Raw genomic sequence first — 12,092 nt, forward strand, 5'->3', positions numbered from 1 at the left:
GTCTTCAGCGCGCGACTCACCAGGGAGACTAGCCTCACGTGCTGAAACAGCATTTTCAGTCGGTCTGCCGATCCACGACTTCCCAATCCTCCACTTTATCTGGTAGAGGTCCCTTTGGGCGACGGTGCCCGTCATGGCGTGGCAGCCGGAGGAGGATGGTTTGAGACAATTGTCAGAGTTCCTCAAGAGCTCATTGAGCGGACATGACAGAGACAAACAAAAGGAGGCAGAGCTGGTACGTACAAAAGTTACATGGAGACATACAATGCGCTAATCGTCGCATTCCCAGATGCTTATGAATGCGCGAAGCAATCAAGACTACGTGAACTATTTGACCTACATATTCAGTACGCCGCAGATCGGGCAGCAACTAAGTCTAAACGCCCCCAGTCTCTTCCTCATTCGGTATGCGGCCGCAATCAATCTCAAGAACCACATAAAACTCTTCTATACAAACATTCCCAAAGACCAGTTGGCATACATCAAGACTTCGACCCTCACAGTCCTGCGAGATCCGAATCCGCAGTTAAGGAGCTTTGCTGGAACTGTCATAACTGAGACCGTGACACAGGGAGGCTTGCTGCAATGGCCCGAGATACTACAAGAGTTATTGTCGCTTGTCAGCAATGCTGGTGGCAATGTACCGCCAGAAACCCAGGAGGGTGCCATGTCTGCATTGGCCAAGGTCTGTGAGGATAATAAGAAGTTGCTGGACAAGGAATTCCAGGGACAGCGACCGATGGCTGTCATGGTCCCGAAGTTGCTGGAATTCGCAAGTCATCCGAACCCAAAGATCAGAGTGTTTGCATTGAATACCCTGAAGTCGTTCATCCCTCAGAAATCGCAGATTCTCTTCTCCGCCCTGGACGTCTACTTGCAAACGATCTTCCAACTCGCAACAGATCCCGATGTGCAAGTCCGGAGGATTGTCTGTCAATCTCTTGTCCAGTTGGTCGAATCCAGTCCTGATACACTTGCGCCCCATCTCGACGGCCTGGTCAACTACATCCTGACGCAACAGCAAGCAGCCGGAAGTCCTGATCTTGCTCTGGACGCTGCCGAATTTTGGCTTAGTATTGGCGAACAGGACCAACTACGAGATCGAATGGGACCATACCTAGAGAGGATCATTCCAGTCTTGCTAGCGGGCATGGTATATGGTGAAGACGAAGTCGTCCGGTTGGGAGGCGACGAAAACAATGCCGATGAGGAAGATCGCGTTGAAGACATCAAACCTCAGTTCGCACAGACGAAGGCCGGAAGAGGCGTGACCTCAGAAAAGGAGGAAACACCCGGAACGCCACAGGCAAACGGATCCTCGAAAAATGCTGATCTCAGTGACGGCGAAATTGAGGACGATGAAGAAGGAGACGAAGACGAATGGGACGACGATGACCCCGAGAATGCGTGGAGTCTACGTAAATGCTCTGCAGCAGCATTGGACGTCTTCGCCGTCAACTATGGCCCCGCTGTCTTCAACATCATCTTGCCCTATTTGAAGGAGAACTTGTCACACAGCCTCTGGCCCAAGCGAGAAGCGGCAGTCCTGGCTCTCGGCGCCATCGCAGATGGATGCATGGACGTGGTATCACCTCACCTCCCCGAACTTGTCCCTTTCTTGATCTCTCTTCTTTCCGACGAGGAACCTGTTGTTCGGCAAATCACCTGCTGGTGTCTAGCGCGATACTCGGAATGGGCATCAAGGCTTGAATCGCCGGCCGACAAGCAACGTTACTTCGAGCCGATGATGGAAGGTCTCCTACAGCGCATGCTGGATCAGAACAAGAAAGTGCAAGAAGCCGGAGCTAGTTCCTTCGCCAGTCTCGAGGAGAAGTCGGGCGACAAACTCAAACCATACGTCGAGCCCATCCTCCGGCAATTCACCGAGTGTTTCAAGCGGTACAAGGACAAGAATATGTACATCCTGTACGACTGCCTACAGACTCTGGCCGACAGCGTAGGCTCAGACATGGCCAAGCCTGATCTGGTCAACCTGCTGATGCCGGTCCTGATCGAACGCTGGAATAAGATCCAAGATGACTCGCGGGAAATGTTCCCTCTGCTAGGATGTCTGGGATACATTGCCATGGCGTATGGCGATACTTTCGCACAATTCGCTGCACCGATCTTCGACCGTTGCATTAAAGTCGTTTACGGCAATCTGCAGCAGCACATGGCGTTCATGTCCGGCCAGACAGTCGATCAGCCGGACAAAGACTTTATTGTGACAGCCTTGGACCTGCTATCGGCCATCATCCAAGCTATTTCGCCTGAAAAGTCTGGTCCATTGGTCCAGAACTCGCAGCCACAATTCTTCGATCTTCTATCTTTCTGCGTGGAAGATCCCACAAGCGACGTCCGACAGTCCGCCTACGCCGTACTGGGAGACTGCGCCATCGCCCTGTTTGGTAGCTTGGACCCGTACCTACAGAAGCTCTTGCCGATATCGATCCGCCAGCTCGACCTCGACGCCATGCCCGACGACGATTCGGAGAACGGCTTTAATGTCCTGGCTAATGTCTGCTGGTCGATAGGCGAGATCGCCGCCCGTGCACCAACCGAGCGTTTGTCCCCGTACGTCGAGCCCCTGTACAACGGTTTGACGACTATCATTAAGAACGAGGAAGTCCCTGAGCCAGCCAGTGAAAATGCAGCAACCGCTCTCGGGAGGCTCGGTCTCGCGTGCCCTGTACATCTCGCGCCGTTCCTGGGCGAATTCGCTGAACCATTCTTGCAATCCATGTCTAAGATCAGCACGTCGAATGAAAAGGCCAGCGCGTTTCTAGGCTTCAATAACGTCATCCAGAACAATCCGCAGGCCATGGAGAGCAGTTTGGCGCTTTATTTTGCGGCCATCGCTCAGTTTCCACAGAAGGGCAAGCAGGGTGCCGAGTACGGCGAGGTCCGGGCTAGTTTTGCACAAGTCATCCAAGGATATGTCGGCTTGATTGGAAACGATGGGTTCAATGCCTTCTTGAACGGCTTGAGTACGCCTGTCCGTGCTAAGCTCAGGGATGGGTATGGTCTTGGGTCGTGAAAAGAAGAGCAGAGCAGAAAGAGCTTGGGATTTTATGAGACTCTGGCAACGGCTTAGAGTTAAGAACGTGTATGCCTTTAGAGGCAATGGGCACGAAACTTGTGGATGGTAACGCCACTGGAAGCTGCTGACGACAATTGTGAAAAGGGGCTCACATCTCACCTCGAAAAGTTCGCCCAGTTTGACGAGGCGATGCTTTTGGTGCTGCAGACTATGAAGGACAACTTGTTGGCCGGCTTCACATTGCTAATCTGCTAGGAAGCTTAGAAGGAGTGGGAGTTGAATGGTTACATTTTCAGGCAGACCTCAGGAGAAGCATGACAAAATGTGGTTAAGACAAAAGAGCTGTACGCGAACTGAAAGAGCAAGAGAGAAGGAAAAGTCATATTGATCTTTCCTAGCTCTGGTCCCCAAGCACCTGTTCAATTTCCTACGAAGCATGACGGATCTTGGAGGCATTTTGATGATTCTTCAATGAATTTTCAACATTTGCAGAAGATGGGCTGTGGATCAAGACACCTTCCTCCTTGTGCTGTTTTCATGGTGACTTGGCTAGCGACAAAATGTAGATAGTTCTTAGGTAGCTAGATTAGATAGCATGGCGCACAGTACGTAGCATAGCGACAGCGTTTTGGCATCATTTCAAGAATAGGGGCAATGACAGACAAACCAAGATCACTTATCACCGGTTAGAGCAAATGTTTGAACCTGCATCGAACGTGTAGAAACAGACGGTAAATGTGTATAGATACTCCTCCCAAAGTATCTTCACGGGATCCATCTTCACGAGATCCAGACCAAACATGTTTTGTGTCGAGATGAGTGGTAGGCTGCATAACGGGGAAGTAATCGGGTAGTACCCTCGCCCCCAATTGACATGAATTGTAGATAACATATTCGGAGCCATCTAGGCCGTCTCATTGTTAGGTCCAAGCCACTACCAGACCGAGTAGGAACGAAAAAATTGGTCAATACACTTGGCGCGTATGCTTGGTCCAAAAATCGACACTTCAATAGGAATGACATGACACCAACATCACAGCTCAAGAGCTCGAGCTCAAGTTTGCATTGGAGAAAAACAGTTGTAGAATACTCAAGGAGACACCAACCATCGTGCACTTACAAGCAGACAGCCTGGTATCAAGAATGCTAATGCTGCCCTTTCACCGACCATGTTCCTGAAGACCGAGTATGTCCGATTTTGCTCTGTCGTATAGCGCGTGCGCAGCTCGACAAGACGAGAGATGAATTGTCGCTGAGTCAGTCTGTCCTCCATCAAGTGAACCATTTGTTCCTTGACTCACCAAAAACACCGAGTATGATCGTTTGATCGCCATTCATTCCAATTGTGATTCAGCGCCAGCGCAGACGGGTAATAAGCCGCACAGCAAGAACAAAAGTGCAGCAGGACGGCATAGTCAGCTGAGATGCCAAGTTAGGAGCACTTAGCTTAGCATTGTATGCTGTAGTCCGCTTGACGGTCGCTCTGAATGGGTCGAATGTGGTTGTAACTCTAAATAGTGAGGCTCGAAGATTTGGAGAGTTGTTGGTCGTAGTGACTTTGCGTTTAGACCATGATAGTCTTCTGTGCAGGAGTAAATGCGTACTTGGCCATCATTGCCATCCTCTCTTCAGGACTTGTCTCGTTGTCAGAATACACCAACCTGGTTGATTTCGGCTTCTCCTTTTCTTTGTCCTTCTTTGCTCCCTTTTCTTCACTAACTTCTTCTTTCGCTGGCGCCGGAGCCGCCACTGGTGGAGTTGCTATCGCCGTGGTAGCTGGGACCGTGTCGGCCGCGGCTTTATCTTGGGCGTCCTTGATCAAATCGTCAAGGGTTGACGCATTTTCAGAATCACCCACATTGTTAGGTGGTGCAGGGACATGGCTCTGCGGAGGCGTATGTGCCGCTGCTACACCAAATGGAGGTTGATGTGGAGGATACTGCGGCGGCATAGCATGGGCTTGTGGAGCAGGCATCTGACCTTGATGTAACTGCTGAAATTGAAAAGCATTCACAGGTGGAGCACCAAATGCTGGCCTCTGTGGCAATCCCGGAGCACTAGGAAGACTTACACTGCCAGTACGTACTGGTGCAGGGAAATTTGCATTCATAGCAGGAGAATGAGCACGATGATTCGGCATTTGTTGAGGATAGCCAGGAGCTGAAGAACCCGGTCCGAAGGGACGAGGAGGCATGCCTGCCTGTCCTGGATATGGTTGACCTGAGTACGGAGCTTGATATGGGGGCGGTGAGAAACTCGGCTGAGGAGGATAACCCATAGGAGGCTGTTGTGGTTGAAAGGGCGACTGTGATGGCTGAGGATAATGCTGTGGCGGATAAGACACTGGAGGGACCTGACCGTAGCCTGGTTGACCAGGTTGAGGGACTGCGACGTGACCATATCCGCCCACCTGGGGTGGTGAGACTGCGGGTGCGTAGGCAGGAGTCGCTTGATACGGAGCACTAGCAGCTACCGCTGGGGGCTGCGCGTAAGAGGGAGACTGATTGTACGAACCATTGGTTGGTGGTGCCGCATATGGTGGTTGTTGATAGCCAGAATAAGAAGGAGAAGCAGCCTGTGATAGAAATGAGCGGAGATCATGCATTGCGCAATTGTGAGAACTTACCGATGGTGCCTGAGGTTGAGCCTGGGCTACGACTGAGGCGGCAGGCTTGGGAGTTGTACCTCCACTACTTCCACCGTTCTCCTTTTCTCCTGCCAATTTGGCGGCTTTGTGTTCTGCCAAACGCTTCTTGATGTCTGAGACAGACTCAAGCTTGGGCTTCTTGGGCGCACTGGCATTTGATCCCTGTGCACCACCACCTCCTTGTCGATCAGTTTGGCCTTGGTGGTAGTTGGTAAGGACACGCTGCGTGTGTTGCTGGACAATATCTTCAGGGATTCCTTCCATGCCAAATATTTCAATATCCAGGCCAGCTCTGTTTGGAAGGGCATTATCGACAGCAGTGAGATTTTCTTTATGCACTTGGCTCATATGGACGCTCAGGCCTGGTTTTGTGTTAGCTATTGATTGCGCCAGAAGGAGAGCTCATCAACTCGCCTCCGGCAGTGTTTAAACGTCGACCACATCTTTCGCACTTGAAGTGTTTCGCTTTTTGGTGGTTGATCAAGATTTTGAGATCGTCAAAGTCGCGCTCACAGTAGTAGCACCATGGCCGCGACAATATCTCATCGACATCGGGGTGATTACGCTTCTTCTTGGTCATGTTGAGCTGAGTAGTGTGGCCGGTTCAAGGGATGGTGTCAGGGACGGTGGTTTCGGCCAGATCTAGTGACTGAAGATACTCTTTGGAGAACCAACCTGGACTTGGACGATCGAAAGGATGCTCGAGAGGAATCTTGTCAGATGGGAATGACGGGGGCCGTCGTTGCCTGGTGTCGTTAAGAAGACAGAAGCCTGAGATGAATGTGAAAGTCGCAGTTGCAACGAAAGCGAAAGGAAAGGGAGGCTGGCCAGAATTCTAATGTTACTGCCTCGCCAAGAACGGAGTTTTTACTTTAGCCAACCCCGAATGTCCCTCCTCATCCTCATCTTCAACCCTGCGGAGAGCATGGCATATTCTCTCTCTCTACGTTACTCGATAGAATCATAATCATAATGACTACAACCTAGGTTTGCAACCTCCTAGAGTATGCCATGTTGTAAAACTACCGGACTTTGCATCAACAGTCGACGCAGATCCTTCCAATATCTGTCATGACACCATTCAGTGCCAACCAGACCTAGGTGACTTCCTCTTGACGCCTTTGCTTCCCAAAAATCAGACGCAGTGCAGTCAACCACTTGATCGCCTCAAATTCCGGACAGACCGCCTCCTCGGAGGATCAGGTGTCCCATTGACAACAATCATCGAGTCGCTACCTGTATCCTCCTTTTTCAAGCTCGCTTTCGACGCTGGACTGCTGACCTCTCTGCCATATCGCGGTGGTGTCGTCGTGTCTCGTCGTGAAAACTCTTCCATCTTCCTGTCCTCCTGTAGTTCATCTGGTGAACTGTCATGGTTCATCAACATATTGATCCCAAATCCACCTCTTCTGGCAGATCTCCCACTGCCTCCACCTGCAGCCTTCGACTCTTGTGACCAGCCACCATCGAAGGTTTCTGGCACCGGTGTAGTTGCGGGCGTCGTCCTAGCACTGTCCGTTTGCTTGGGCTTGGATGCGGCAGCTCGTCTCGGCCTTGGAGACTCCGTAGACTCCTCGACGTCCTGTGGCATGTCGTCGAGCAGGTTTTTCTTCGCACGAGGTCTTTTGTCTTTGTTCTCGTCCCTCCAGTATGCCCATTTTCTAAACATGCTAAAGCTTCGTACCGGGTTGATGCCGTTGATGATCTTGTTCTTCCAATCTTCAGCCTTGGCGGCGTCGTCGTGTAACCATAAATGATCATGCTTGACTGCTTCAACAAGTTCCTCGTCTGTCCACTTGCGATTGCGCAATGACTGGGGCGACAGCCCACGCCATGACGATGTGGGTGCTACAGGTCTGGGGGAATCTCGTGCTGCTGGCGATACTGCTTGTGAGGCTGCTGCTTCGGCAGCGTTGCGTGCTGCCAGCTCTTTCGCTTTTGTATACTGGTTGGGGTGTTTAGGTCGGTTTTGGACTTGGACTGGTGCGACCTTCCCATACCCAGGTAGTCCTTTCGTATACTGGTTGGGATGCTTTGGTCGGACCACACCGGGTACAACCTCGGTGACTTTTCGCCGCTTCGCTGTCGGAGTGTCCTCACGAACACTGTCTGCTGGCGTGTTGGCTCTCTTTCTGGGCGTGGTAGAAACGCTAGATGGAGCTTCAGAGACATCTCTTGTGGGCGGAACCTTTTGGCCATCAAACCTGGTTCGAGTCAAGCGTTTGTCGACCACCTTTGACGGTGTAAGGCCAGTCACGTCACTGCCAGCCGATTGAGGTCGTTCAATCTCGCCATGCTCGTTCACATTGCGCTTAACATATGTGATAGAATACTCGTCGCGGTGAACTTGTTGTCTCGGAACGAGTGGTTTCCCTTTTTTGATAACCGGGTCCCACCCATCGATGTTCTTTGGGTTTTTCGCTCGTGCGACCATGGCTTTGTACTCTCTCTCCTTGGGTACAAAACCGCCTTGCTCGAAGGGCTCTTGAAACAGGCGCACGTCATGCTTCTCCCGTTCGCCAAGATCATCAGCAGATCTCAGCCCTGGAATGCCGGCAATCAGTAATGCTGGTTTGTTGGGTTCGTATTTGTAGCCATAGAGAGCGGATTCTTTTCGTTCCTCAAAGACATCGGGAGCTGGGAGGTCTTGGGAATTTTTGTATGTCTCCTTTCCCTTAAGGCGGGTGATTTGTCGCTCAAGCTCGATGTATTCGTCTTGAGCTAATTTCATGGCAATCTGGTTGTTCGCACTTGCTGCAAAAAGCTGCTTGCGTTTCAAAGTCGTGATGTTCATGAGGAAACTTTGTGGGTCGTTGAGTGGTTGGAAGCCATCTTCGTTCAGCTCTGCGGAAGAGTATAGTACGGGGCGAGTAGACTCTCCAAAGGCTGTCCGCCACAGGGTGTCGATGTCCATGGCAGACACCGTTGGCAGAAACTGATATCAATGCTGGTGTCCTAGTGTGGTGTCCATACATGCAATGAATGAGATACTTCGGCAAGTATGTGATTTTCTGGTTGGTACAGTAGATGTAAGAAAAAATGAGTGGTCACGGAGGTGCCAGGGTAAGAGTAGGAGGCAGTCTAGCCTTCTGCCTTGACCACTGGCACTCAAACCAGAGCTGATACCAACCAGACCAGCAGCTATTCCAAACAAGGACAAAGAGTATGTTTTGGATGATCAACTGTAGAGAGACTTCTGGCAGAAGATGTCTTGAGAGAGCATTGGTCTACCACTTTAGCACTTACTTTCCTTGGAACTCAAACTATCCATTCAAGCCCAATCCGGTGGCGCAAAAGCTAGTCCCAAATTGGACACTTACAGCCACATTTCTTGGCTTCAAACAAAGCATTTGTCTTTGATTGCTGCCAGTCATGATGCAGCACCCCGGAAAATTTCACTTGTCAATCACAGAAATCATCTGACAACCTGGGGATGTTGTACAAATTCATGTCGGGGCCAGTCTACTGCGTCTCAGTATCCAGGGAAGCCCAACCAGGTTTTCTATGAACTTTTCTCGTACATATCGTGATCTGAGCAACATAGAGGCACCATGCTAGGGTGTATGCCTGCTAGCAATGCCAGAAGCTCCGCGCGCTCATACCGCTGCCTCATCCCCGCGTGCCGCCCGCTCACGTAACCTCTTCTCCGTCGCCTTCTTGGCGTCTTCCACCCAAGCATCATAAGTGCCATCCTTCAGCTTCATCGCAACCACCCCTTTCAGCACTTCGCCCGTAAAGCCCACGAAGTTATGTCGCCGCAAAGCATTTTCCCAATCCCACTGTGCTCTCTTCCGTCTCTCTCGTGCAAGACCCTCGTAATCTTGAAACTCCTGTGCCTTGATTCTCCGATCCTGACAAACAGCCATCAAATTGAACCGTACTTCACCCATAGGATACCTTTCAATCCGTCTTTGCAGCACGGGGATGATCTTTTCTGGGAACTCATCTGGCGTGCAGTCTCCATGCGAGATCGGGAAAGGTTGCAATCCATCCAATTCGTACAATTTGCCGTGATGACACGTGTAGCCGATAAAATGGAATACATCCTCTGTGCCAGCATTGGGGTCGCGTTGCACCTCATCGGCGAAAGGGCTTGACTTGGCAAAGCTGTTGTGTGTTTCCCGAATCAGATCCGAATTCGACAGCGACTCTCCTCTCAATCCAGCATCAAATCCCGTTGTGAAATCCTTGAACTCTTGCAACGACGGTCCAATTTCGATCCTCGCGTGACTCGCATCCGCGCCCGATGTGGATGATTCGCTCGACTTGTCATTGTTTAGAATGACTGAGAGGATGGCTTGTGTGCCGCATGCGTTTTGTATGGTCTGAGCTGCGAAGAATAGTCCGTCCTCCTCAACCGCCTCCGGGTCGTATGTGCCATCTTGTGGTGTTCCCTTGTCCGCTGAGGACGAGCCTATCCACTTGAAGAGGAAAATGACGCCGTAGACCGGACTAGACAGCAAAGGAGCATGTTAGCAGGCAGGTTCACTCCGAAGGAACTCCCAAGTTGCAAAGGGACCACGCACGAGCTTCACGTTACCTCAAAGCACGAATAGAATCAGCGTCTAACGAGATCAGCTCCTCGAACTGAACATCCTTGACCCCGAGCTGCTCGATAAGCGAAGTGAAGACACCCTGCATGGACGATTACAGTCAGCTGTCTGGCCCATAATCTCCAGGATCAAAGTCCTAAGGGACAAAGATTGGCTTACTTCATCCGACTCAATCGTGCTCCAACCACCACTAGCCGCGTCTTCTGCCATGGCCGATGCTTGGGAGGTAAGCGGCGCCGTTCACGGGTATTCCAGATCTGTAGGTGAGACGTCGAAAGGGCTGAGCGGCCTTGCAGTTAATGTGCTTGACAGTGTGGATGTGGCTCGATGTGGAACAAGGTCTGTCAGGTACAGTTGGTCTCTGCCACTTGTTAAGACCGGGATCTGCTGTACGTTCGACGCCCGGAGGATGAGGCAAGCGAATGTCTCTCGGGCACCAGAACAGACACGGTCAACGGCTGACAAAAGTCGTGGCAATGAATGAATGGATTGACCGCAGGCGGGAATCTGAGGTTGGACAGAATCAGTTAGCATCAAACCACGGCAATCGCAGTGTTTGAAGGATTATGTAAGCGTATGACGTCGAACACGGAATCATGTATAAAGTACTCCATACTAGTACTAGTAGTACCCTGTCTGTACCTAGAGATAATTCTCCGGGTCTCTATTATTCAAGAAATGGGGACGGATGACGGATGCCCTCGTCGATGGTACCTAACTTTAGTGCAAGGTGTTGCTTGTGTTAATCGCTTCAAGCCGCTTTCAGCTTCAGTGTGCATGCTTCTTGCGATGCGACCTGCTGATGCACGGCGCACAGCGTTATTTTGGGATCTTGCCCGCCGTTGCAACGGCCTGCATCTTGCCCTTGTCATCTTGGTCATGCCGAGGTCTCCTGAGACACATGGCCCGGTGTTGTGCGTTTGTTCGAGTCAGTTAGGTACCTACTATAGGGCTTAGTCAAGGAATGTATGTCCTGGGTCCCCTCTAGCTTTGCCTCTGCCGCCTTGTAACCAGAAAATTCTTTCCTGTTTGGGATTTGCTGTGTGCGCTGGTACGCCATGATTGGTATATCTTGCGCCCTACTTCACGGAAACATGCCTAACAAAGGGAGCGAGAGCACCACTATGTCACAACGCTTGCAAACACGGACAAAGAGGATTCTCCTGCGGCTGAGAGAAGTGAAGAAACACTGCTTGCCTCATACAGTCGACATTTGAGCACGATGGAACAAAGTACCCCTGTTGAAGGATCTCGCATCGCACATTCAGGCCAGCAGCGAAAACGTGCACTATGCTGCATCCTGACCAGGGGGATGTGTCAGACGGCAACAGAATGCCAATGACATGGGCTAAAGTGTCGACTTTTGGATCTGACACACCACCCGACATGGTCAACTTTTTGTACGTCCTTGCAACCATTGGTCCATCCTTTCCTTGCTCTGGAGGATGACATGGCCGTACCATTGTCGGAAAGACCGGAGCATAGCAAACCACGCGGTCGAACAGCATCAAGACTGTCGCAATGGGCAATTGACAGTGCTTCCGCGTCGACTGCCACCATCGCCTAATACAGGACACCTCCACCCAGGCACTTGCCCTTTGAACAATGCGACGAAAGTACTTTTGACCTCCCAAGCTCTCAGCTGCTGCACGCCGAATCCATGATTGTGAAGCACTGCGTCCACCATGTCCCATTCGCTCATTCATCTTGTCCAACGCCTTGCTGATAGTACAAGCTGAAACTCAGAATCCCCATGTCTCACGTCATCGTAAATGTTGATCGTCACCGATATCTGTCCTGCCCTTGGCGCTGTTGTGGCATCATGGCAGGGCTTGGTGGTGGTGGAGTCCTG

General features: G+C 51.2%; 5 protein-coding genes across 5 annotated transcripts; 1 reads left to right on the forward strand and 4 right to left on the reverse strand.

Moving 5' to 3' along the window:
* Positions 1-133: 133 nt before the first annotated feature.
* EDD37DRAFT_564162 (armadillo-type protein) lies at positions 134-3,037 on the forward strand (the record flags this gene model as incomplete). Its single annotated transcript, XM_062813991.1, has 2 exons — positions 134-235; positions 290-3,037. 2 exons carry the CDS (start codon positions 134-136, stop codon positions 3,035-3,037), a joined length of 2,850 nt encoding a protein of 949 aa, XP_062670141.1.
* A 1,567-nt stretch (positions 3,038-4,604) lies between these two features.
* Positions 4,605-6,267, reverse strand: EDD37DRAFT_609260 (uncharacterized protein; the record flags this gene model as incomplete). The annotated part of the gene is made up of 3 exons (XM_062815121.1): positions 4,605-5,615; positions 5,667-6,049; positions 6,201-6,267. The coding sequence occupies 3 exons, from the start codon at positions 6,265-6,267 to the stop codon at positions 4,605-4,607; spliced, it is 1,461 nt and encodes a 486-aa protein (XP_062670142.1).
* Positions 6,268-6,599: 332 nt separating this feature from the next.
* Positions 6,600-8,915, reverse strand: EDD37DRAFT_630601 (uncharacterized protein). Its single transcript, XM_062816587.1, has one exon. It carries the CDS (start codon positions 8,599-8,601, stop codon positions 6,838-6,840), a length of 1,764 nt encoding a protein of 587 aa, XP_062670143.1. The 5' UTR covers positions 8,602-8,915; the 3' UTR covers positions 6,600-6,837.
* Positions 8,916-9,128: 213 nt separating this feature from the next.
* Positions 9,129-10,847, reverse strand: EDD37DRAFT_630605 (ubiquitin carboxyl-terminal hydrolase L5). The gene is made up of 3 exons (XM_062816588.1): positions 10,400-10,847; positions 10,228-10,322; positions 9,129-10,139 (listed from the first exon to the last, which is right to left on the reverse strand). The coding sequence occupies exons 1-3, from the start codon at positions 10,448-10,450 to the stop codon at positions 9,284-9,286; spliced, it is 1,002 nt and encodes a 333-aa protein (XP_062670144.1). The 5' UTR covers positions 10,451-10,847; the 3' UTR covers positions 9,129-9,283.
* A 435-nt stretch (positions 10,848-11,282) lies between these two features.
* On the reverse strand, positions 11,283-12,033 carry EDD37DRAFT_405519 (uncharacterized protein). The gene has a single exon (XM_062812380.1). It carries the CDS (start codon positions 11,944-11,946, stop codon positions 11,368-11,370), a length of 579 nt encoding a protein of 192 aa, XP_062670145.1. The 5' UTR covers positions 11,947-12,033; the 3' UTR covers positions 11,283-11,367.
* Between the last annotated feature and the right edge of the window lie 59 nt (positions 12,034-12,092).

Source organism: Exophiala viscosa (assembly GCF_022695815.1).
Source record: "Exophiala viscosa unplaced genomic scaffold EDD37scaffold_5, whole genome shotgun sequence".
Taxonomy (NCBI): domain Eukaryota; kingdom Fungi; phylum Ascomycota; class Eurotiomycetes; order Chaetothyriales; family Herpotrichiellaceae; genus Exophiala; species Exophiala viscosa.